Raw genomic sequence first — 26763 nt, forward strand, 5'->3', positions numbered from 1 at the left:
CTCACTATGAAAATTTGACAGTTATAACGCGCAGCAAAACAGAGATAATGCAAAAAGTATCAAAAGTCGAATTTCAATGTAATTTTTCACGCAGTGTTTTTAAGCATTTTTTGAGCCAAATACCACAACATCAAAGCAACCAATTGTAAAACGTTGACTCTTGAACTAATGAACAAATATCATTAGTTAGAATGACCAAAAAGAGTGATAATTCACTGAAATATTCATTTTTCAACAACTTCTCATCCCTGGGCAATATGCCCCATCACGGGCTGGATGATATGCCCCACTCTTGATGCTATCTATTCCCGAGCAAGCTCGTTAGCAATTTTTCAGCGTGCATAAGCAGCTGACAGTCCTGGGGCATATAACCCATGTGTTGTGGGGCATACTGTCCATTTGTCATGGGGCGTACTATCCGTTTGTTGTGGGGCATATTATACTGATACTGGGGCATATTGCCCAGGCTCTTTTTGAAGTGCGTGATTCAGATGATTGTAAAAAAGATGTTATTTTCAGATAATTAAATAGATGTTGCGGAAAAGCTTACATTTTTTTAACAACTAGTAAGATAATGGTCCTATTGAAGTGCTTTTTTCATTAGAGATAATGCTTTTGACCGAGATATATCCATTTTTGCTTAAGGGGGGGCATATTATACCGAGTTACCCTAGTAATCAAAGGAACATGTTTGTTGTCCTTGTTACATTTTTAAGGTGAAGATGAATCGAAGCCAAAGTTAAAATTTTCAAGAGCACGGATCTGGAGAACCGAACATCCGTTCAATACAACAATTTGTTTTCAAATCTTTTATTTATTAAGTTCTCTAGTTTGAAGAAGTAAGGACTAGGATTGTATGAACAATATCGGTGTAATTTCTTGGCTTTATCAAGCGATCCGATTTTGACTGATAAAGGGGCGCGCCTGTTGAGAGTGAACCCACCACATTCTTCAAAGGATATAAATAGCGGAACCTGCGATCAAGTTAGGAATTACAACTGTAAGAAGATCGAATACTATATCACTTCTCAGTAGTGATAAGGTAACACGATATGCACTAAACAAAGGACACGGGATATACTACAATAGATCCAATATTGGTCGCAGTGGTTCATATTCCGAACAGAAAAAATGTGAGATTCATTTCAAAAATCACCCAGGAAACAAGCATAAATATTTTATTGTCAGTTGTGTGAATAAAAATAAAAAGACATAAGCTTTCTTAGCCGAGCGGTTAGACACCGCGGCTACAAAGTAAAGCCATGCTAAAGGTGTCTGGGTTCAATTCCCGGTCGGTCCAATAGCTTTTCGTAATGGAAATTTCCTTGACTTCTCTGGGCATAGAGTATAATTGTACCTACCACGCGATATACGAATGCGAAAATGGCAACTTTGGCAAAGAAAGCTCTCAGTTAATAACTGTAGAAATGCTCATAAGAACACTATTCTGCGTTGCATCTGAACCTCTGATATCTAAATCCTAACATGTATTTGGTAAAAAGCGGTCACGAGTTTCCAACGACGAGCACTCATCCTAGGATACGAATACTAAAGACAAATTAAATCTCGCCAACACCCAAAAAACATTCAATGCTGTCCCCATGTATCAACAACCCATAAAATTCCCAGCGGTTCTCATCTGGAAATTCATCCATATCGAGCAGCTTGTATATACAGGAAATCCTTGCATGGTAGGAGACGTTCTAACAACACGTGCCACTCACGACCATGCGCTCAATCTGTGCTGAGAAGCGAACGCGAGCAGACGACGACAATCAATAAAGTGCGACGTGAAAATCGTTGGCTTCAGTCCAGTTCGCAGTGACACACTTTCCAGCAGGAATAACCATAGTCTTCCGTAATGTCTCTGGTGCCGATTTTGTTCCGCGATTGGTTGGACGATGTGTGGGATTCGCCATTACATAGTTCCAGGATTTTGGACCAACACTTTGCCACAGCTCTGTTGGCCGATGATTTGTTCGGTGCGGTAACAACCTGCCCTCGGCAAAACTATCGTCGGCATGGTTACTATCGTCCTTGGCGAACGGTTCGATCCCAACAGGATATGGGTTCTTTTGTGGACATTAACAGCGAAAGGTTCCAAATAAACCTGGATGTGCAGCAGTTTACCCCGGATGAGATCACCGTGACAGTGGTGGACGACACAGTTGTCGTCGAGGGGAAACACGAAGAAAAGCAAGACGAGCATGGATATGTGTCTAGACAATTTATGCGAAAATACAAGCTTCCAAGTGAGTGCTAATTAATTAATTATCGTCCGAAGGGTGTGGGTGGGTTGAACCTTTGATATAGATAACAATCATTGCTAAACTATTCCAGATGGGCACGAGGCAGAGGACGTCACTTCGTTTATTTCCGCCGATGGAGTGCTAACGGTTACGGCTCCAAGAAAGGCGCTGGCAGAAGATTTGAGCGAGCGAATCGTGCCGATTACACAAACAGATGAACTACTGTCGGACAAGGGATCCGGTACGGACAAGGAGGAGGATGAAAAGTAAATTGTTTTCAATGAACTTTTTTCGCTTTACCTCAGTTGATAAGGGCCAGAAAATGGTATAGTTTATTTAACATTTTAATGACAGTGATATTTTTCTTGTAGTGCTATCCAGACGTTAAATGTTCGCATAATTCCAGTTTAAATATATTCTTAAATGAATAGTACAATACAAAACTGTTCATTATCGCAATATTACAAATAGTGAAATCGAACGCAACTAAGTTGGTGGTCAAGAAATATGAAGTCAATGCAATTTGAACATAAAAGCGGTAGCATCGTCACATCTCATAGGCAAATTAGGTTTGTTTGCATGGTTCATTTGCTTGGGCGTGGGATCTAACGATGTTTGGGAAAATTGGAGATCCCCTTTGCTACAACTGAGCAGGTGGTCGTTGTTTAGTCAGACTGAACCAAGTGCTTTTGAATGAATTCGAAAAAAAAACGTACACCAAGCATTCAGAATTACGAAATATTTGCTTTTTTCGGATTTATTGAAACTTCCTTTTTTGTTAGAACATCTGTATTATGTTTAACAATGCATAACACTGGTATTCGCCAATTGGGACGTAACGCCAGAAAGGAAATGAAACATCCGAATCACATTTCCAAAGCATTGAAGATGTCCTTAGAGATTCTGCGATAACAGCGATGTCAAAAACAAGTTAAAAACGGTACCAGTAGATCCAGTGGATATTGTAAATATTGTCATTAGAGTAATTTAAAATTCATAGTACCACCAATTGGCTTGGAAACAACTATTTTTAACTATAACGGAGATTTGTGATCAAGTATGGATATGTTAAAAACATTTTATTTGAATAATAAGTGAAGATGCGTATAGAAATTGATGCCCACAACTTCAGTATGTTCTGAAGACCTTGAGATTATCATTATTCATAGCAGTACACTCTTTGAACCATATGAAGCTTTATGGGTAGGAACGAGAAAGTTTCAAGAGAATTGCGTTAGTATAGACTGTAGTAGATTTGGTAGATCATAAGGACCTGTACTCCAGGATGATTCGGATGACGTCCAATATCCAATTTATTGTCAAAATTTGTGGACACGTCTGTTTAGGCTTAATGAGTGCCGTAAACCAACAAACGTATACATCAATCGCTAAAAAATAATTTATGAACCTGTGTTGATTATGGAAAAATTCCAGAATTTTCTGGAAGCCTTAGTCTTACTTTAGGTTAATTATAAATTTTATAAATATCCTGAGCCTTCGTAACTTATTACAAATAACGGGTCTGTTCACATTTTGTATGAAAACATTTCGTTTCCAAATTATAAATGAGTTCTAAAAGGAAGTTTATGTGATTTTTACCCTACCTAACCCAGAGATGTTCTGGAATAACATTGTCCACAATACTCCGGAGCTATACCTTTCCATCACTTATAAAACTACAACTAATAGTGAAACAATCCTCAAAATTTCATTAAAAAATATGGCGTAATGTCCAAATACGAGCAATTTGAATTTTGTACGGGGCTGACCGTAGCTTACGGGTTAAGCTACAAGAAAAAAGTTTCTGACCAATTCTTATATATTTTTCTTCTAAACGTGGTTTGAACATGTTGACAGAAATTAAGTCTTTCTATCGATTTAAAAAATAGTTTTAATTAGGGTGGCGAATACCAGCTTGACATATAAAATTTTTATCGAAAAAATCAGAATTGATAGAACTCTTGACAGATCATTACAAGGCCAAAACAACATATATTACGGTCTGTCTTAACACCGACCAGATAGACTGTTGAAAAGTTGCAGAACTTATTTTTTACAGGTGAATTATTTTGGGGGCCCAAATTGCCATGACGGTTAACTTGCAGCAAGAAGATGCAGAGGGTCATGGGTTCGATTCGAATTCTACTAGTCTAGGTAATCGGGTGGGAGAATTCCTCGGCACCCCTGGGCAGAAAGTATCTTCGTGCTTGCCACAGATAAACACAAGGAAAAATAGTCAACTGGCAAAAAAAGCTCTCAGTTGATAACTGTGCAAGTGCACATAAGAACACTAAACTGAGAAGCAGGCTTATTCCCGTTGGGACGTAATGCCAGAAAAAAAGAAGATTTTTTTTCGACAGACCAATAAAAATAAAAACTTATCTTTGTCACATTTTAGATTTCAAAACGGTTTTGACGACCAAAATCACGCTTTAATCTTAATATTGGAGCTATAAGGACTGTTCATTTTATAAAGTGGACACCTTGTGCATGCTGTATCTTTTTAATTTATCAATGAAATTTCAATCGGTTTTCTGAACATCGTTTGACTAGTATTGTACAATGTTGTGATAATAAAAATTCTCCAAAATTAATTAAATTTCACACGAATATGGAACAACGATTAGAACGGTCGGTTTTTGGAGGTTATCAAAATCAATGATTGTTAGAGATTGGCTGGAAAATTTGACAATTTATATTTTTTATTTTCAAAAAGGGCTTGTTCTTCGAAAGTATCATCAACTAGAAGCCTGATTGAAAAAATCAAGTTATTTTTGGAACAACAATTTAACAGATATAATAACATCATTTTCCCCCTATATTTTTAGAGAAAACCATTTTAAAATTGAAGGGGATCGGTATGAGTAGAATTTTTTTGGTTAAAAGTACGTCCTGACGGAAGTCCTAATATAGTATTAATATGAAAAATGACTTACGCCTTCATAGAGTTACTTATTAAGTCCCCAGGTGACATTTAAAGCACAATAGATACACAATTGCTTTATTCTTAGAAGACCTTTCAAAGTACATTGACAATCATCAAAATTGGCAACACTGCTGTAATAAAATCGACTTCATTTTGCACCTATTATTTTTGTAATATGTTATTCTGAGATTACCAATTGAAATTTTCGGAGAAAACCATTTACAATTTGCTGCAGATCGATAAATATGCGTACACGATTTTAAAAGTATGAGGCTTTTTAGTAAAACTACCATAAGCAGTAAAATTTGTGCTTAGGACTGTGGTTTAAACGCACGATTTGGCTCTCGTTTGCACAAATATAGTTTATTTAGTAAACCAGACCAGTTTTGAACACGCTTTTTACTTTCCTCTTTTGCTGGGAGTGAAAGGATGGTGTATCAGCAAATTTGGCCATAAATGGGTGCATCACTAAAGTTACCTAATGTCAGAGAATGGTGGAATATAGTTGATTTTTTTTAAAGCTATACCTTTTGTAGAATAGTAAAAGATACAAACATACAATATGTTCATAAAAATTAGGATTTTTGTTTTGCGAAAAATAATGTTAAGCTTTGACGAACAGCTTTTCTTAGGAGTTTTTGGAAAAATTATTTGGCTCTTCAACCAAAAGCATTTTCTAAGATCTTATATTTTAATAGTATTGTAGAATAATAGTTGAACGATGCACAGAAAACCGATTACGATTTTATCAATAAATAAAAAAGATATAGCAAAAACAAAGTGTCCACTTTATAAAATGAACAGTCCTTATATTTGTATTTCGGGGCCCAGATAACCGTAGCGGTAAACGCGCAGCTATTCAGCAAGACCAAGCTGAGGGTCGTGGGTTCGAATCCCACCGGTCGAGGATCTTTTCGGGTTGGAAATTTTCTCGACTTCCCAGGGCATAGAGTATCTTCGTACCTGCCACACGATATACACATGCAAAAATGGTCATTGGAATAGTAAGTAGCTCTCAGTTAATAGCTGTGGAAGTGCTCATAAGAACACTAAGCTGAGAAGCAGGCTCTGTCCCAGGGGGGACGTAACGCCAGAAAGAAGAAGATATTTGTATTTGGTGCTAAAAAGGTTCTACAGTCGCCACTCCACATTTCGATATTGAAGGGACCATCGAGATAAGGAGAGATGGAGAAATAGAACAAATTTTTAATGAATACTAGATTGAAATTCACTCCGTTGCCACGAAAATTAAAAACAAACAGACGTCATTTCATCTTTGCAAATTGTTTTGAATCTCTAAAATCTAGTCTAGTAACCTTTGATAATGGGTATATCGACATACGGAGAGAAAATCGGGAATGAAAATCACATCGAGATAGGGAGATATCGAGATAAGGAGAGTGAAAATGTAAACAGAATGAAGGGACCGAAAATATTATCGACATAGGGAGAGATATCGAGATGTGGAGAGTTGACTGTATTGAGAATTCTAGATATGTTTTAAATGAAAGAGAAAAGATGAAGCATTAGTTGTTTTATAGATACTAACTTCTTCAAATAATTTTCCTGTTGAAAACAGTTCTATGAACGAATTTATATCAATAGGAAACTTCAATTTACTCTTTTACATGTTCGAACTCTTGGGCAGAATCTCTATAAAAAGAATCAGAACAAAAAGTAAATTTGAGTATTGTATCTTATGATTGGCAAAGAAAGCTCTCATTTAATAACTGTGGAAGTGTTTATAAGAACACTAAGCTGAGAAGCAGTCTCTGTCCCAGAGAGGACGTAATGCCAAAAAGAATGAAAAGATATTTTGATTCCACATTGGATGAGAGTATCTGACACTGTTTGTATACAAGTGGTAGTCTAAATATGCACATCTGTCAAAAGAGGACGTCCATATATGACTTACCTTTTTTAATTAATTTTTCAAAACTCAGTAAAACTTTTCTAAGATAGTAATTACAAAAGGAAAATTTTTGTCAAATGCAACCAATACTTTTTATTAATCACTAAAATTAAGAAAACTACCGGTTACTTCCTATAAATTAAAAATGAAGTCTATTGGAACTTACTAAGAATTGTCATTCAGGTTACAAATGGTTAAATGGATTATAAACTAAGATTTTTCTTGTTTTTAATCCAACTGATTTTGCTTCTTTTTTTTCATCTTAAGCTTGAGCTTGAGCTTGAGCTTGATAGGCCGCCCGTGGTTGCTACTCCAGTATTGCCAGATCAGATGCACTTACATAAAGAACCAACCAGATGACTGTTTGGGACTAACAGACACCCTCTGTGTATAAGTGCTGGTGATCTTCTATTTTTAGGCGATAATGGTGCCTGCCACGTCAGAATTCAGACTAATTATGGGAAGGGGGGAGGAATTGATGATGCATTAAACAGGCTCCTACAGTAGACCGTATACACCACTTCGTCTACGTCACTTCATGCGGGAATGTACAGGGCTAGTATATTTTAATGGCAGAGAGGCTTGCTGTTTGGTTAGCAGATTGCCTATATAACAGGCGTAAAGAAAGGCGTGCTATAAGGATATAAGAATGGAAGCGTAGGGAAACGGTTTTTTTGTCCGTCTCGGGTTCAAACAAATGCTATGAACTGTGATAGATCAACTGCGATATATTAAAAGTGGAAGACAGAAGCAAGTGAAATATACAACTACAAATAACGAGGAAAGGGACGGACCTGGGATTGAACCCATGACCTTCTGCTTATGAAGCAGAAGCGGTAGCCATTGGACCACCAACCCCGTCAGCGTTCTTCTTTTTTTTAACTTAAGATGAATAAAGTTGAAATTAGATTTGTTGAGTGGCTATAAAAACGAGTTAAAATTAAGGGTATGCGAAATACCGAATGATTCCGTCAAATACGCTTCGAAACGAAATTCCGCGGAATTCCACGGAACTCGCACTGGCGAAATTTGTATTTTGCTATTTCGTTTCGTTTCGCCAAATTGTTAAAATATTTCCACGGAAAATTGAAAACAAACGGAATAAAACGGAATTTCGCGAAATTCGAGTTTAATTTCGAACAAAAAAAAAGCAAAGCTTTCGCTTCTACTCCTAGCAGCTACACACTTAAACAGACTCTATGAGTTCGGTAATTGAAATCACCGAAACAGAACGGTGATTCAAAAAATTACAGACGTTTCGGTATATTTCGGCTTGATTACTGAAATCTGTAAAAAAAATTACTGAATTTCGGTGAATTGTTAAAAGATTAACGACATCGGTGAAGATATTTACCGATAAATCGGTAAACGAGCTCAAGTGCTGACTTCGGTGAAATATTCAGCTGAACTGTCGGTAGAGGATTACCGTATTCGGTAACTTGGAACAAGAAACGTCAAATCCGCCATAATGATGTTTTCAATCTTTAATTTTAATCTTTGCTTGAAAGAAGTGATTTGGAGATAACGTTACAGGTTAGTAATTACTTTTTTGGCTAACATCAGACCAAGACCTGTAGTGGATATATTTACTTTTTACTATAGGATGTGAAGGAGCAAATATCGACGAAACAGGACCCTCCAATCATGCGCCTAGATTCAGCAACAATCCGTAATGGTGTAGCATATGTGTGGAGTAATGCTGACATCTGCGATAATGGAACAACGATGTGGCAAAATTGCAACGGCTTGTTAGCATTTTGAAGTTGAACGAATAATAAACGAAATAAACACCCAGCAGGTTAGGTTCTTCAATCCGAGGTGATTATTCATGTCATAGAAATAAATGATTATATCAAGAATAAGAGCAAGATTAAATATTTTACTTTGCACAAACATCTGAAATTTCGTTTCCCCCTTCCAAAATAACCGATGGTTCGGTAAATATCATTACAGAATAGACGCGGAACTTCGGTAATCACTACCGATCTACCGGTAGTTTTGACAGTTCACCCGTTGGGCTCAAATTACAGTCCTTTCGGTAAACTTTTCGTTTACCGAACGGATTACCGACCGTTCAGCTGTTGAGATTTCGGTAAACGAACTACCGACGTCGGTGATTTTTTCTAACTGTGTACAGTCAAAAATGGGTCCGTATTATGGATCAAATCGACTCATATCATGGATCAGAACACTATAACAGCAAATTATCTGCGAGGCAAACGAATGGTGTGCTAGTGAAAGCATACGTTTTGGCGTTTCTTTAGGAATCGTCTTATCTTAGATTCATAACTGTGGTATGGGTTTCAATGCCCCACAAATATGAATCAACGCTTCTAGGCATATGTATGACATTTTATTTCCTACGAATGGAACAAATGTGTTTAAGCATGTTATTGTTGATTGCGATGCTGTATAGATTTATGGTTCGCGTAGGTAAAATGGGTTCTGAGTAATTGCTACTCTATTTAATGATATATTCTCCCTTTAATCCAACTTAGATCCATATCTGTGTGCTATCCATAACTGTGGGATGACTGTAGTATTGACTGGTCCGCAGGATATGATAAACTGCACTGCCGTTGTAAAGTTTCCAAAAACGCCCATTTGCCCTAAATTCCTCGCGGCGAATAGCCCAGGAAAGGAACAACTGCGTTTGCTGAACTACCGCAATGTTATCTTCCATAAGAATGAAGAGAGCAAAACCACGGTTTTCCTCCGGGGAACATCGTGTGTCCTTTTGAGCAAATCCGTTAATATATCGCAAAAATTGTTTGTACACAAATGTCAAAAAAAGCAACGGAGCGTGAGTCCCTGATGTTCTGGATTTGCTCAGGTGGTGCACATTATTGATGCGCGCATTAGTTCTCTCTCTTACTTTCCCGCTATGACGTCACTTTTAACACAGCATAAAAACAGCTCTCCCAAATCAACGCGATTTCATTGTTGTGTCATAAAACTCTACATGTAGCAGCGAAATCGCAGCGATTGTTTGTCGCTGTCGCCGTAAAAAAATGCGTTGATTTGGGTGATCCAAAGCCACACCTCAAATCTTCATGAGCACAAATCTAAAGAACTAGACGTCCATTCAAGCTGAAAAATCTATAGATTGGTTACTCGATGGCCAATCGATCAAGTGTTCAGCTTGAACCGCTGTCGGGTTCGTTAGCTCATTGAAAGACGGATTGTCTAAACGAACATGGGTAAAATTGTCAATCTTATTTGCGGTTCCTCTATGCTATGTTAGAGTGATGCAAATGTTGAAATGTTTGCTCCCCTATGCTCAAACGATTTTAATTATAGTAAATAGCATCCTCCCAAAGTGTGAAGTGATTCGGAAGAAATTTGACTGTGCACACGCCATTTGAAGTTTATATGAAGATTACTATGGAAAACGCCAATCTTTTGTGTTCAGCCCTCTATCTCTTCGTCATAATATTTTATGCAAAAGTGAACAAATTCTTCTAATATGAAATCCTCCCAGCTACAACTTTGCCGAATACCACTTTTTGATTGGACCTCAGGAAAAATTGTTATTCATCGTCATAAATTTGGTTTGCATGTTCCAAATTCTGAACAGACTCATATTCCGAACACTCGGTTTTTGTATGGCGATTTGGTTGAAATGTTTCGTTGAAATATGTCACCAAATAACAAGGAAATGGCAGTCAATTGCAATTCAATTTAACCATCTCCAATATAATTTATATCGCCGGAGTAGTGATGATTCTTTAGTTTGAGACCAGTAGAACATGCTCAGATAAATTTATTTGCGAAATTATTCATTTGAATACGATTTATTCGTGCTGTTCGGAATATGAGACAGAATGAACACAGTGTTCGGCATTTGAATCAAAATGTTGTTCCATTCTTTTGTGTGAAAACAATACAAAAACTAATTAAATCAACATTATTATCGGTACATCCAACAGCTAACAGTTAGGCTTTGTGAGGAAATTAAAATTTACACGAATATCAGCTATTTTTTGCCAATCAAATGCATATAAAGTCACTGTTGGCCTTAAGTGTTCGGGATATGAGTCAAAACGGTATGTTCTACAGCAAAAAAACAGTGTTGCTCTGGAAGTACCGTTTTGACTCATATTCCGAACACTTAAGGCCAACAGTGACTTCAAATGCATCTGGTGGGCATAAATTAGCTGATATTTGTAAACATTTTGATTTCTCCGCAAAGCCTAACTGTTAGCTGTTGGGTGTGCCGATAAAATTGTTAATTTTAACTTGTGTAATATTGTTTTAACGTAAAAGTATGGAACAACATTTTGCTTCAAATGCCGAACACTGTGTTCATTCTGTCTCACATTCCGAACACCTTGATTCAAATTCCGAACAGCGAGAATAAATTGTATTCAGATTAATAATTTCGCAAATAAATTTATCTGAGCTAGTTACTGGTCTCGAACTACAGACTCATCACTATTCCCGATGTATAAAATAGATTGAAAGACGTTAAAATTGAATTGCAATAGACCATTTCCGTCGGATCTAACCCCCCGTTTTTGTATTTTTCTTCGAAAGACAATCATTTTTAATGAATATTAACGCTTTCAGAGTTTGATTATATGCACTCCTGATTTTTTTATAATTTTTTGAAAACATTGATACTCACCACTTTTTGAAAAATAATTCGAGATGCGGCACAGTTTGTTCAACCCTATGGGTATCAGCGTGGTGATTTTGCAACAGTTTTTCGATTCCACCCCTGCATTGGGATGCTTGTTTACATTGGCAAACGTCAATATCAGGTGCGCGCTCAAACTGACCGTGATCCCGGTCAGGGCGCCCCAAACAGGAGCGCCACCGAAACTACTCAAACAAACGTTTTTAAACCAGGTTGTAACTGGCGCAACCCGTTCTGAAGCACAGTTCCAACTCCAACCCGATTCAGGTCTTCCTTCAGGAAAATATATTTTCCTCCACAGATTCAAAATTCAAAACCACCCCCTAACAACAAATCTCTCATCCACCCAGCAGTTACGGTACCGCTAGTTCTATTAGAGGCTATTTTTTACTATTCATGCCGACAAATGCATAAATCTATCTGTTGGTCGTTGATCCGGAAGATTTCCGCCTTGAGGCAGCAACAGCCGCGCAAGCAAATTTTGAGCGGCTATTGCTGCCTCTAGGCGGGAATCTTCCGGCATATTCAATCCCTTCAATCCTCGTCGGCACAAAGCAGAGATCAGGCATCTGTCGACTACAATCCTTGCGTTACAGAACCGTGTAGTGTTCGCCGGGTGCGGTCATAACCGGCCGAATCGGCGAAGGTGGTTTCCGCGGTGATTACGGAGACTTCAGGAGCCGTGAAGGAAGGAGGGAGTGAAACCGCAACGGAGCCTCTTATGATGAATGAAAACATAAACAAAAATCATCTGGTCATGCCGGCTGATCGTAAATTCACCACAACGTGGTGGCAAAACCATAGGGGAAAAAGGGGTCTGCAATTTTTCGAGGTGAAACAAATTGTAGGGGACCGAGGGGTGCACTAACGTGCCGCAAGTTTTTCATTGTTTTCTTACAGTTAAAGGCTCCAAAACATATCGGTTCCTTAGGAAAGTTTGTTCAGTAAATTGACAGAAAGCATATAAGCCAATAAAATTTTTTGACGGAAATGGTCTATTGACTACCATTTCATTGTAATTTTATGACATATTTCAGTGAAACATTTCAACCCAATCGCTATACAAAAACCGAGTGTTCGGAATATGAGTCTGTTCGGAATTTGAGACAAAACGGTAATTGAATTATCATCTCAGCATGATATAGACTTTGTTATCAAAAATAACAAATTATCCTTACGTCCCATCGAAATGTGGTCTTCGGCAAAGTTGTAGCTGGGAAGTTTTCACATGAGATGAGGGTTTTCACTTTTCCATAGATTATTATGACGAGCAGTTAGAGGACTGAACACAAAAGGTTTGCCTTTTCCATAGTAATGTCCATATAAACTTCAAATAGCGTGTGCACAACCATATTTCTTCCAAATCACTTCAAATTTTGGGAGAATCATTTGCATAATAATTGACATAGTTCAAGCATAGGGGAGCAAAAACTTCAAAATTAGCATCAGTCTAATGCTATGTAGTCCAGGTTCAAAACTTTTTTTTCGAAATTTTGAAATATTTTTAAAATACTCTCGAAGCTCAAAACTCAGTAAAAATGTGATTTTGTAGTCAGTTTTAAACAAAGAATCTGAAAATGAGATAATATCAACAATCCTTATTTCTTCCAGAAATTCCTTCACAGATTTTGGAATAGGATCATTTCTCCAGTATTTGCTCTACAAAATAATAGAAATACCTTCAGTATTTTCTACAAGGTTTACTCTTAAAGTTTGCATTCATCCAGATTTGATCCCTCCAAGAATTAATTCACAGTTTTTTCAAGGCTTTTCCAGAAAATTTATTTGGAACTTCTAAATTACCCCAACAGTGTTCCAACTGGGGAAGAGTCTGCTTCTCAGTTTAGTGTTTTCATGATAACTTATCGACTTGTGTCCCCAATCACATTCATTCAAGCCACAAAGCATAAAGTACAGCAAAAAAATGAATACCATTATTCCATGTTTTATGGTATATATTAGCATATCCACATGATTAAAAAAATGTAAGGCGTTTCTAAAAATCAAATTAATTTTGGACTCAATATTTTTAAAATTGTTTTGAATGTTTGTAACTGCTTTTCGACCCACTTCTTAGTTGCTACATTTAAATTAAGGCTCAAGAATCCATCATTCAATCATCAGCTATCATCAAAAAAAAAAAAAAAAACAGTTTTCACGTTCAAATTTCAAGATATCCTCATGGAAATCTATCATCGTATTACATTTAACAAGTGTAATGCAATGATAGATGTTCATGAACGTTGCTTCAATTTTGAGCAAAAAAAAACTGGTTTTGAAAATGTGTAGAACGATGATAATTATTTTCCTCTTAAACCCACTCATTGCCTTGTGTGAGTGTCAGATATGTTGAAATGAAACCTTAAAAAATTATTAAGAAGATTTCAAACAAACAGAAAAGAGTTTTACCAAAACATGTAAGGATTCCGCTGAGCAACGCTAAGGTTTCCATATGGTAGAGGATATAAAAAGACGTTTTTATGCCTATTGTCAAATTTACAGCTTTTGACAAGAAAAAAAAACTTAAACGTGTATTCCGCGAAACAAATTCAAAAATTTCGTTCCGTTTCGAAAAATTCCGTGAGATATTTGATTTCGTATCGAGTTACACGAAACATTTTTAAATTTCGTTTCGTTTCGTCATTATCAGCGCAAGATATTCCGCGTATCGTTTCGTTTCGTATCGACATGGAAAAAATCCATATCGCATACCCTTAGTTAAAATCTGAAAAATCACTACATGTATACCATTCGGGTGCACGACGTTAGGCATAAATATGTTAGGCATAAGGGCGTTAGGCATAAGTACGATAGGCATAAATACGATAGGCATAATGGACGTTTGGCATAATGGATGTTTGGCATAATAGACGTTAGGCATAATGGACGATAGGCATAATTTCCAAAATGAAAATTGAAATAATTTATGCGAAATATGAGCTTTTTTATAATTTTGAAGGGTTTCAAAGATAAGAAATGTATTCTTTAAAATGCGATTGCCTTGTAGTCGTCCTATAATTGTAAATCCTTTGAGGTCGATTTCTAGGACAAAACCTGATTAAATGATCAGCATGACAATGCTGTAAAGGACCTTCATTAGCGTTGTGGTAACTTCTGTGACCATAGAGCACAGCCTTACCAAAGGTTCCTCAGTCGATCCAGAATCTTTTCGTTTTCTTCACTTCCTTTGTTATGAAGTATAATCGTGCTTGCGTATGGTGCACAAGTAACATTGAAAAATGACTACTGTGGCAAAGCAAACTTTTATTTAATGACGGTGGAAGTGCTCCTAGAACACTTTGCTTAGAATTTGTGTTGAGGCGTAATCCCAAGAATAGAAACGACGCTGTACAATGACCTGCTGCTCATCTATTGATTTTGATTGTACACATATAACTGGCAAATTTTTCATCAGAGATTATCCCTTCTTTAAATTGTAGGCTGTTCTTCATAGTTATACTGTCGACAAAATTATTGAAGCTACTGCTGTTAATGTTTTATTCAGAAAATTTGTCTTCTTTTGCAAATAAGGTGTTCTTTCAAGACATTCTTATTCAATAAATAATGTCATTATAGCTCTAATCTTCCCATCATACATTTCCCTTCTTTGAATCATTGGCTATTCTTCATATTTATACGATTAATTTAATGATAAAAGGTAAAGGCTGTTTGATTTCTTTCAATAATATGCTGCTCTGTGGGTTCGTGCTGTCCTAATAGTTATTGTTAATATAGATGTAAATATTATTTATCCATTTCCATAGCCATATCCATAAATAAATCGTTTTGACTTTCTCTTGAATGATTATGCTGAGCACTAATATATGTATAGATGTATAGATATGTAGGGCTGTATGCGAAAAAACCAGGAATATTATATTGAACTTGAAGGCACGCCATGATAAATACTGTGCTATGTTAAATTTGAACTTGGCCTTTGTATCTAAAATAAATATAACTCAAATTTCACTTTTCAAACTCGATGAATTCCGATTATTTTCAAAGTGTTTTCAGTAAAACTTACCTATGAGGCTGATCAAAATTGACTGAAAATCATCGGAAATTGTTTGGAGAAGAGACGAAGGAACTGCTCTCACTACATTAAATTGATGAGCAGACTCGGAGTGAGATTGTAATGCCAAAAAGATGGTGGCCACACTACCACAAAATTGATGTTGAAGATAATGTCACCTATCATAACATGAGCTCTTGACTTTACTCTTGTTGTCTTCAAGTAAATCATTTGCATTATAAGCACTCATATTTATATGGAAGTCCCTGCCTTAGAATCAACGCAATTATGTAAAAGAAATATAACAAAAAATCATAAACTCATTAAAATAAACATCTCTAGAAACAAATAACATTTTGATTGTGCATCGTAAATATAAATTGATTCTTACAAAAATGGATTAAGCTGCATTGCCGAATGATAACAATGACCATGACAACAATATTCTTCCATATCTTGCAATTATGGGTCCATTGTCAAATTTCATAACACCGAAAATAATCAATTATGATCAACCAATCAAAAAATCCCCTCGCTACGCTTTTTGTATAAATTTTACACTATTTTATTTTTTTATGAGTTGTTACATCTTAAGCACACCCACCTACCCCATCAGCATAATGGCTGTAAATGATTCCGAACAATTTTCGATACAAGACAAGTTTCAAATGGCACACACGCAACTTATTTTATCCAAACGTCCATTATGCCTAACGTATTTTATGCCTAACATCCATTATGCCAAATGTCTTTATGCCTATCGTCCATTATGCCTAACATCCTTATACCTAACGTCCTTATGCCTAACGTCTTTATGCCTAATGAAGTATACTCATATCATTCAATGGCAGAAATTACAGAGCTCTTGATATACAATTGAACCTTTATGAGTCGATATTGAAGAAACTATCAACTCTTGGAAGAGATATTTTTGAAAAGCTCTTTTATAGAACCATCATAGCAACCAGGATTTTTGTTTGATGAGAATGATACATTCGGGGTAATGATATTCTGAGTGATGAATTTCTGGATTATGGGATAAACCTTTTAAAGGACTCAAGTCCAGAAATTTCATCTAAGTCACTGAGAAAACTATTTGAGGAATTAGATGAAGAATCAATTGAAAACATTCTTCCGTAAGTTATTAACAGATTATTGGAATAAATAAAACTCTAAACAACCTCGCTAGAAATCTTAAATGAAAATAACTTTTTAAGTAATCTTTGAATAGATTTCGGGAAAGTCCCTGTACAAATTACTTGTAGGAGCTTGTGAACTCAAATGCTAATGAATTCGCTAATACAGTCGACTCTCCACATCTCGATGTTCTACATCTCGATATCTCTTCCTTTTGTTGTCGATTATTTGTTCAGTCCCTTCATTCTGTATACATTTTCACTCTCCATATCTCGTTATCCTCCTTATGTCGATATCTCCCAATCTCGATGTGATTTTCATTCCCGATTTTCTCTCCGTATGTCGATATGCCCATTATCAAAGGTTACTAGACTTGTTTTAAGCCAGTGCGCACACGAATTCTCTCTGCTCTTGGAAGTTTTCTTGAAAACTACCTAAAGCAATAAAACAGTACTTTTCAGTGCTACAAAAACAGTACTTTTCAGTGCTAAAATTCAAAACGGTACTTTTCAGTGCTACTAAAACAGTACTTTTCAGTACTATTTTTTCTACTATTGATCCCTTTACAATCCTTGTTTGGACCCGTGCCTTCGATGTTTCGTTGGACCCGTTGGCGAAAGCTAGCGGTGGTAATCCTTCTTGGACACCGTCTTGGGAAAAAAACCTCTCGAAGGTCGCGTCTTCTTTCGTTTATTCACTAAACATGGTATCAAGAACAAACAAAAGGAAGGGTGAATCTCTGAATTCACAACTTCCTTCCAAAAAAGTGGGATTTAAAACTGTCACTAAACGTGGCAAGAATGGAAGAAAGGACCTTTCTCCGGAATGTGAACTTTCTTCCAAGGGTGAAATGAATAATTGTATCGAAATGAGCAATCAGTTCGATGCTCTAGACAAATTTTCCGAACACCAAATCGAAGCAGCTTCTAGTCCAAGCTCTTTGATTCAAGTAAGGAAGCAAAGAGTGCCGCCTATCGTGGTCAGTTGTTCCGAATTTGGGGGATTTAGGCAGGAGATCTTGAACTCCATTAGGGGAATCAAGGTTTCCTTCCAAATCGCAAAGAAAGGAGACTGACGCGTTTTGCCGGAAACTCTTAGAGATCGCGAACTTCTTCTCAGACATCTTGAAGAGAAGAAGCACAATTTTTTTACTTATGACGACAAAACTGAACGTTTGTTCAAAGTTGTCTTGAAAGGTCTCTCAAGTGACTATAAGTCACCTGAAGAGATCAAAAATGGAATAAATGATTTACTTGGATTTTCCCCAGTCCTAGTAAACATTATGAAAAAAGAACCCAATCTGGCATTGTTCGGAAAGGGCTTTCTCAAGAATTTTATTTAGTTCACTTAAACAAAAAAGAACTAAATAATATTGAAGCTTTAGAAAAAGCAAAACTTTTGTTCGATGTCCGTGTGACATGGTAACATTTCCAGAAACCTGGAGGAAATTACCAGAACCCCACTCAGTGCTGTCGGTGCCAAAAGTGGGGTCATGGTACAAAACATTGTCGCATGGATGCAAAATGCATGATTTGCGGAGGTTCTTCTCACGCTAAGGACGTCTGTCCAGTGAAGGAAGATAACACCAAGTTTATATGCTCAAATTGCGGGAACAATCATAAGTCCAATTTTTGGGATTGCCCTTCGCGAAGGAGAGTCATTGAGGCTCGTGCCAGGCAGATGAAAGATAATATCCGTTACGATAACGGTCGTTTCCGGAATTTGCCTGGTAGAGTATTGAACAATACTCATTTTTCATATAACGATCGCTTGATTAGGAATCATACCCATCAGGAAGATCATAATCATGCTCATTCACAAATTTAAATCCGTCGGGTAGCCGTTCGAATCTTTCACCCACGGTTAATCCTTTGCCGATATCGTAGTAGGTAATTTGAACTCCTACCCTATTCGTACTATGAGTACCCATTCTACTTGTTTCAAATCAAATGGAAAAAACCCTACTTCCACAGGTAACTCCTACTCCGCTTCTTCATCTACCGAAAATTCTAATGAGAAATCATCAAATGTACCCACTTCAAGTGATATGTCTGCCTCTGATTTTAATTTTCTAACAATTGAATCTTATGATTGATGCAATGTTCAAAGCCACCACTATGACTGAAGCAGTCCAAGTAGGTGTAAAATTTACAAATCAAATTGTTATTGGATTACGTTTTTCTAATGGATCCAAATAATAATTTAAATATTTTAAATTGGAATGCTCGTTCTCTGAATGGTAAAGAGGACGAGCTGTTTAATTTTCTTACAGTTAATAACGTGCATATAGCAGTTATTACCGAAACGTATTTAAAACCTGGATCTAAACTCAAAAGAGATCCTAACTTTTTTGTTTATCGTAATGATCGACTTGATGGGGCATGTGGGGGAGTTGCAATCATAATTCATAGCCGTATAAAACATCAACTGTTTTCGTCATTTGAAACTAAAGTTTTTGAAACTTTAGGTGTTTCTGTTCAAACACAGTTTGGTAAATATACTTTCATAGCTGCCTATTTGCCTTTTCAATGCTCTAGACAGCAAGTTAATTTGCTCCAAACTGACTTGCGAAAATTGACTCGCAATAAGTCATTTTTTTTGTCATTGGTGACTTCAATGCCAAACATCGGTCATGGAATAATTCTCAAAGTAATTCCAACGGCAAAATTTAATTTGATGAGTGCTCTTCAGGATATTTCTCAATTCAATACCCTGATAGCCCTACATTTTTTGCCTCTTCTAGAAATCCATCTACGATTGACTTGGTCTTAACTGACTCTAGTCATCTTTGTAGCCAATTAGTTACTCGTGCTGATTTTGATTCTGATCATGTCCCTGTTACATTTCAAATATTCCATGAAGCGATTCTCAATCCTATCAGCTCAACTTTCAACGAGCCGACTGGAATATATATGAAACGTATATTGACTCTAATCTTGATGTTTATATTTCATTCATTACCAACTAAACTTGATATTGACAATGATCTTGAAACTTTAACAAATTTCATTGTTGAAGCCAGGAGCATTGCAATTCCAAAATGTGAAGTAAAATTTGAATCCGTGATTATAGACGATGATCTTAAACTCTTGATCCGTCTTAAAAACAGGAGAAGGCAATTTCAACGCACTCGCGATCCTGCTATGAAAATTATATGGCAGAATTTGCAGAAAGCAATCAAGAAACGTTTTACACAATTAGGAAACAAAAAATTTGAAAATAAGATTTCTCAAGTGGACCCTGGCTCTAAGCCCTTTTGGAAATTATCTAGAATTAAAAAAAAAACCCTCAGAAGCCAATACCGGCATTGAATGAGGTAAACAAATTATTACTAACTAATTGCGAAAAAACTCAAAAACTTGCTATGCAGTTTGAAAGCGCGCACAATTTTAATTTAGGACTTACTAGTCATTTTCAATTGGACTTACTTACAAGTTACTCAGGACTTCGAAAATATTCTCAATCAAGAGAACGTTTTCGAAAATGCCTGGGAGACTGATTTGGAAGAAGTGAGAACTATTATTAAAAAAATCAAAAATATGAAAGCTCCTGGCGATGATGGAATTTTCTACATCCTCATCAAGAAACTTCCAGAAAGTAGCTTATCATTTTTAGTTGATATATTTAACAAATGTTTTCAATTAGCATATTTTCCTGACAAATGGAAAAATGCTAAGGTTGTTCCAATTTCAAAACCAGACAAAAATCCTGCAGAAGCTTCTAGCTATCGTCTAATCAGTTTGCTTTCTTCCATCAGTAAACTTTTTGAAAAGGTTATTTTGAACAGAATGATGGCCCACATCAACGAAAATTCAATTTTTGCCAATGAACAGTTCGGATTCCGCCATGGACATTCGACCACTCATCGACTTTTACGTGTAACAAATTTGATCCGTTCCAACAAATCTGAAGGCTATTCTACTGGTCTTGCTCTTCTAGACATAGAAAAAGCATTCGACAGTGTTTGGCATGAAGGTTTGATTCTAAAATTAAAAAACTTTAATTTTCTAACATACATTGTTAGAATAATTCAAAGTTATCTGTCAAATCGTACACTTCAGGTTAATTATCAGAACTCCAGATCTGATAGACTTCCTGTAAGAGCTGGTGTTCCTCAAGGCAGCATTTTGGGACCAATATTATACAATATTTTCACCTTTGACTTACCTGAGTTACCTCAGGGATGCCAAAAATCTTTGTTTGCGGATGACACAGGCCTCTCCGCCAAAGGACGAAGCCTGCGTGTCATCTGTACTGCTCATAAAAGCATAACTGTCCCATATGGATTTTTGAACCAACACCTTTCTCCATTGCAACATGCGTGGTTTAATATATACTTTGCTATGCGTATCTAAATTTACATACTTTGTTTGAAAATGTTGCGGAAAAATATGAGCTTGGTGCAGTCCCATATTGAAAAATAAAGGCATAACAGTCTCTATATGAACTATCAACCCAAAAATCAACTGCAAAACGTGAATTATGTTCAAGTTAATACTTTTTGCTGATCAATAGAAGCAAAATGAGAAATCTGTGCGGTAGTGCTAAATGAATAAGGCGTGCGGAAATGTCCTAGAAAATTATGAAAATTTGTATGAGAAAACAAACTTCAAACTGAGCGCTATTATTTCAATGCCTGCTAATACCATATGGGACAGTCATGCCTTTATTAGCAGTGTAGTCGATTGCAAACAAGTTTGGATATTTTTTCTTCATACTTGCAGAAATGGAAGATTTCTCCTAATGCTTCCAAAACTCAACTAATAATATTCCCACATAAACCAAAAGCTCTTTATTTGAAACCTTCAAGTAGACATGTTGTCACGATGAGAGGGGTTCCAATCAATTGGTCAGATGAAGTTAAGTATCTAGGACTCATGCTAGATAAGAATTTAATTTACAAAAATCACATTGAGGGCATTCAAGCCAAATGTAACAAATATGTAAAATATCCCTATCCCATTTTTAATAGAAAATCAAAACTTTGTCTTAAGAACAAGCTTTTGATATTCAAACAAATTTTCTGGCCAGCCATGTTGTATGCTGTACCAATATGGACTAGCTGTTGTAATACCAGGAAGAAAGCTCTGCAGATAATTCAAAATAAATTTTTAAAACTGATTCTGAGGCTTCTTCCCTGGTATAGTACCAATGAGTTACAAAGAATATCCAATGTTGAAACATTGGAACAAATGTCAAATAAAATAATTAATAATTTCAGGCAAACAACATCGTTACAATCTTCTATTGACACGATTAATGCGTTTAGGTTAAGTTAGGTTAAGTAAATTGCAAACGTTTTTTTTTTTCTTAAAAGCAGGTGAAATCAACTCACCTGTAAAAAATCTGAACTGCTACGGCAAATGAAATGTAATATGTTGTTAACAAAATGTTAATAAAATCTTAAATTTGTATTACCAAATTAGGATGATAGTGTTGTCTAATAACACAGAACACCTAGATATAAGAAATGAATGTAATGTTTGGAATGATACTAAGAAAGAATTAAAAAAAAGATTTGTGCTAAGGGATTCAAAACAATTTGCAACGATGAAATGACGTCTGTTTGTTTTCAATTCTCCTAGTAACGGAGTGATTTTCAATCTAGTATCCATTAAAAATTTGTTCTATCTCTCGATCTCTCCCTATCTCGATGGTCTCTCGATATCGAGATGTGGAGAGGCGACTGTATATCGATTCTATTAAAGGAGTTAAAACAAACAATCGAATGAATTAGTAATGACTTCTCTAAGATTCGAACAGTGACTTCAGTAATGATATCTTGAGAAACTTTTCGATAACTTACTGCCAAAAATATTGAATGATCTTCCATATAAAAATGCTCGAAGAAATTTTTCAACGATGTAAGTAAATTTCTTTGCATAATTTCTACAAGTGGTTTTTTTTAAATCCAGTATTACTTCTAGTAATTGTTCCAGAAAACCCCTTCGAAGATCCGCACAACAAAACCTAACAAGATTGCAATTGTTAATTGAATCAACCATAAATTGACTTCCTGGGCGATTGTGACCAGTTTGGAATTGCAATGCAATTTCATTCAAGGATCTGAACGTTTTGTTATCATCAAACACATACAATGTAAGCTTGTGTCAACTTTAAAACACAATTCAGTAACTGCACAGGATTGAATTCTATGTTTCACTTCAATTTCATTATTAGTTTTCGTGTTAAAAAAGTACTGATTTGGAAAGTGGCTTAGAAGTCTTGATGAAAATCGAAAATAAGGTTTTGAAAATCCCAGTTCGAAACGTCAATAGAGATTTTCTCCTGCTAAGCCACATTCCAAAAATTGATTGGCCCTGTATCAATGAACCGCAATATGATAATTAAATAACACAAATTAATTTTCTTTGTTACTTCATTTTACTCGATCGATCAAAAGGTGTGAAAACAGCTGGTGCTGCTGTTCCTGATACTGATGTATCCATGCCATTATGTCATCGACATGTGTTTCTTAGCTTCCTTAGTATATCAATACCTAAGTGGACTGTCATTGAATGCACATTAGTCTTGTGATATTTGTGTAGATAGCTGAAATATAGCTATTGTATCATATTCGGTGTGCGCCCATATTAGAAAAAAAAAACATCAATATAAGTTAACACATCTTTATAAAGTATACATAACATTGAACAACTCCAGAACCTCCTGTACTACTTTTGAGCGACAATATCCAATGAAATTCAAATATTGGCTCCGTACAGGAATTACTACTTGTGTGTAGCAATAAATGAATCAACTATGTTGAAGAATATTTCCAATCGAGTTGTTTTTATAAATAATTCGGATGTTTGGAATAGGATGGCAAACATAAATTGAATAGTGTTATTTACTGAGAATATATTGTTAAACCTAATTATATGAATGAAAAAGTGCAATAAAAATATTATGACATATATCAACACATGCATTTTACTAAAAAAAAAGAAGTATACCATTTTTGGAACATAGTTGTTTTGGATTGTAGAACTTAATTTTAATTTCTTATTTTGTAAACTAATAAAATAAAGCTAAGTATAAGAAGAAGCATAGCACATCTAATGTGTTAATCACAAGTCTTTGTCTCGGCTTAAGAGTCATTCTTACTCTAAGACAAAATTAAATAGTTACCACGACCGATGTGAGTTTTAAACATCCCTCTAGATAGTTCTACATGCGAGGTCCATACATGCCAACTCAAACTTTTTTGTGTTAGAATTCATGTACATATTTCGTTCTTTTTTAGAGTCCTCTCTACTGAGAGAAAAGGTTCATGCGATTCGAATAAGAACTGTTCATCATCAGCGGCTCCTTCTTTTTCCAAATGAGTCTATGACCAGGTACATAAGCAGTTGTCTCAAATCCTTAGCTGCCTGAATTCGGAGAAAGGACCTCCTCTTGTTCGCGGCAAAATCAGTTGCAGTTCGATTGCTGCAGTGAAAAGTACACCATAATCTCATCCGACAAAATGCCTCCAATGCTGTACCGCAAAATGTGGGATGACGCCCCGAACAAATCCCATCTTCCGGATCAGCACTTCGGTCAGGTCGTAAGCACCGACGATCTGGTGGATGCCCTGGCAGCGCACCAACTTCGCAGAAGACAACATGGCGTCTATAATCGGCCATGGCATCACAGTGGCGCCATCCGAGACACAGGATCCAACGTGCACGCAGCGGATGACAAATTCGAAATTAACCTGGATGTGGCCCAATTCAAACCAGAAGAAGTTTCGGTGAAGCTCTCCGGCCATTGTATCACCGTCGAGGGCAAACACGAAGAGAAGGAAGACGATCACGGAGTGGTGATGAGACAGTTCGTTCGACGGTACACGGTTCCAGAGGGACACGATCTGGATCGGATCGGATCGTCCCTGTCATCGGATGGTGTGCTTACTGTTACAGTTCAAAAGACGACAGCTGCCGAGCCTCAGGCCCTGCGCGATATTCCAGTTGTGCAGACGGGAGAGCCTGCGCATCTGACGAGCGATAGGCACATGATTCGTAACGGAAATGGCGTCTCATAGAAAGGTTTTCAACTAATTTTGAAGATTTAAAAATTGTCAATACAAAATGTTGCAAGCTTGAAAAGATTTACTTTCTGTGAAAGAAATTCAATGTTTCATGATTCAACTCTATGAGACTTCCCCCAAATTCCTCAATAATCGAGAGTATAATAGTAGTGATTTTATTAGTGATAGTGCAATGGTCAGAATAATCAACAAGGTTATGAATTGGAACACGTGGAGCGAGTAATAGAATATATTTCTATCAATTAGTATCAATTCAACGTCAGAACTAAAGATTAACATAATAAGTCAACTGAAAGTATGCAATCCTTCTATCAATATTAAAATAGTGTTCAATAATATGTTCTGTTAATCGTCATTTGCGGCTGTCCATAAACAACGCGAACATTATTTTATTTTCAAATCCTCCTCCACCCTTCGAGATCATTTGTATGCGGCGTCGGTGGTGTAGTGACTAGTGGTAAGCGTGATTGCCTCTCACCCCAATCGGTCGGGAATTTCTGAGGCATAAATTCCCTGATCATGTCTTCCTTCGGAAGCGAAGTAAAGCCGTTGGTCCCGGCCCATGTGTTTATGGGTTCGATATGTAGGGTCTCAGGTGTGTGTGGAGGCCTCCCTGAGAGTTCGTGTTTAGGCTTAGTACCAGAAATAGGCGGACGTAAAACTACAACCAATGCCAAAAGGTGTCAGTTGGCCAAAAAGAAGAAGAAGAAGTAGAGATCATTCGTTCAAAAAATAATAATAATAATAAATATCCAATACAAATAAAAAGTCTTTAGCCGGAGCCTCTCTCCTCCCTTTTCAGTGACCACGTGGTATATGGGCGGCCTCTTAGCCCTAGAAAGGATACCTTCGTTTCTTCAGTTTTGTTATCTTGCTGAGCATGTTCAACCATCAGCAAAGCATGCTGTCCGGGAGCCATTGCAGAGTTGAAATGCTCTTCAGTAAAAAAAAATATTGTCATCACCTAAGTTACGATAAATTTATCTACACACCAAACATTTCATTTTATCTTAAAACCTGAAAAACAAAACGAGTGTATTTATTTATCCCAATAAAAAATCTATCCTAAATTAATATTTAAAAAAACGAATGGAGGAAATCGGGGTAAAACCGCACCCTATGCTTTGAAAAATTTTGCATACTTCCGCTTGTTAAACTAATCTAAAATTTTTGTATAATCACATATTGGTTTTGAATCTATCAATCCTTGGGATCGCTGGATGATATATTAAGGTTGTTTAAATCAAATTGATATGTCATCATTTTTAGGTGCATCAATTTAGAGTGCGGGTAAGATCGACGCCTTTTTGGGGTAAAACCGACACATGCACTTTGAGTGGAATTTATTCGTTGTAAACATCACCATTACATGGCATAAAAAATTCTTTTAACATGACTTTTGACTTTTATGTAAGGATTATAAATAAATAATTGATCTAATAAATAAGTTTAAACCTAGTAACAAAGAAATAAAAAATATACTTATCGACAGCTTGTGACATGCCATATATTGTCTAATTTTACACGTTAACAAATTCGCCATCCCTGAACTTCATTTCACTGGAATTTGAAAAACAAGACATACATGGATTGCAGAGAAAGTCTTCCGACAAGAAATAATCCCTCAAGTTATAAGGTGTCGATTTTACCCCAAATGAAAGTGTCGATCGAGTGGGTACATGTTTTTCAATTGCGTCTTCAGCTGTCGAAAAACCGAAAACTACATTCTATTTCAAGTGTTATCTACGAAATAATAGTGAAAGGTGATGTACACGTGAAACAAATAATGACATTTTAAAAATTTCACATGCGATATAGTTAAAGAACGGCAGCGAAATATTGAAACTGCCGTTTCT

The 26763-nt window shown here is 36.3% G+C and overlaps 2 protein-coding genes across 2 annotated transcripts; both read left to right on the forward strand.

The window, feature by feature from the left end:
- The first annotated feature begins 1538 nt into the window (after nucleotides 1–1538).
- LOC5577704 (protein lethal(2)essential for life) lies at nucleotides 1539–24222 on the forward strand. The gene is made up of 3 exons (XM_021842501.1): nucleotides 1539–2252; nucleotides 2341–2515; nucleotides 24122–24222. Exons 1-3 carry the CDS (start codon nucleotides 1862–1864, stop codon nucleotides 24201–24203), a joined length of 648 nt encoding a protein of 215 aa, XP_021698193.1. The 5' UTR covers nucleotides 1539–1861; the 3' UTR covers nucleotides 24204–24222.
- Nucleotides 24223–24310: 88 nt separating this feature from the next.
- LOC5573684 (protein lethal(2)essential for life) lies at nucleotides 24311–24965 on the forward strand. Its single transcript, XM_001660956.2, has one exon. The coding sequence runs from the start codon at nucleotides 24344–24346 to the stop codon at nucleotides 24899–24901; it is 558 nt and encodes a 185-aa protein (XP_001661006.2). The 5' UTR covers nucleotides 24311–24343; the 3' UTR covers nucleotides 24902–24965.
- The last annotated feature ends 1798 nt before the right edge of the window (nucleotides 24966–26763 follow it).

Source organism: Aedes aegypti, chromosome 2, assembly GCF_002204515.2.
Source record: "Aedes aegypti strain LVP_AGWG chromosome 2, AaegL5.0 Primary Assembly, whole genome shotgun sequence".
Lineage (NCBI taxonomy): Eukaryota > Metazoa > Arthropoda > Insecta > Diptera > Culicidae > Aedes > Aedes aegypti.

Excerpts from the sequence above, each read along its gene's own strand:
- LOC5577704 (XM_021842501.1), top strand. The coding sequence starts at position 1,862 with ATGTCTCTGGTGCCGATTTTGTTCCGCGATTGGTTGGACGATGTGTGG. Across the intron at positions 2,253-2,340 it reads GCGAAAATACAAGCTTCCAA|ATGGGCACGAGGCAGAGGAC; the intron begins GTGAGTGCTAAT and ends AAACTATTCCAG. Across the intron at positions 2,516-24,121 it reads GACAAGGAGGAGGATGAAAA|AGTCCTCTCTACTGAGAGAA; the intron begins GTAAATTGTTTT and ends GTTCTTTTTTAG.
- LOC5573684 (XM_001660956.2), top strand. The coding sequence starts at position 24,344 with ATGCCTCCAATGCTGTACCGCAAAATGTGGGATGACGCCCCGAACAAA.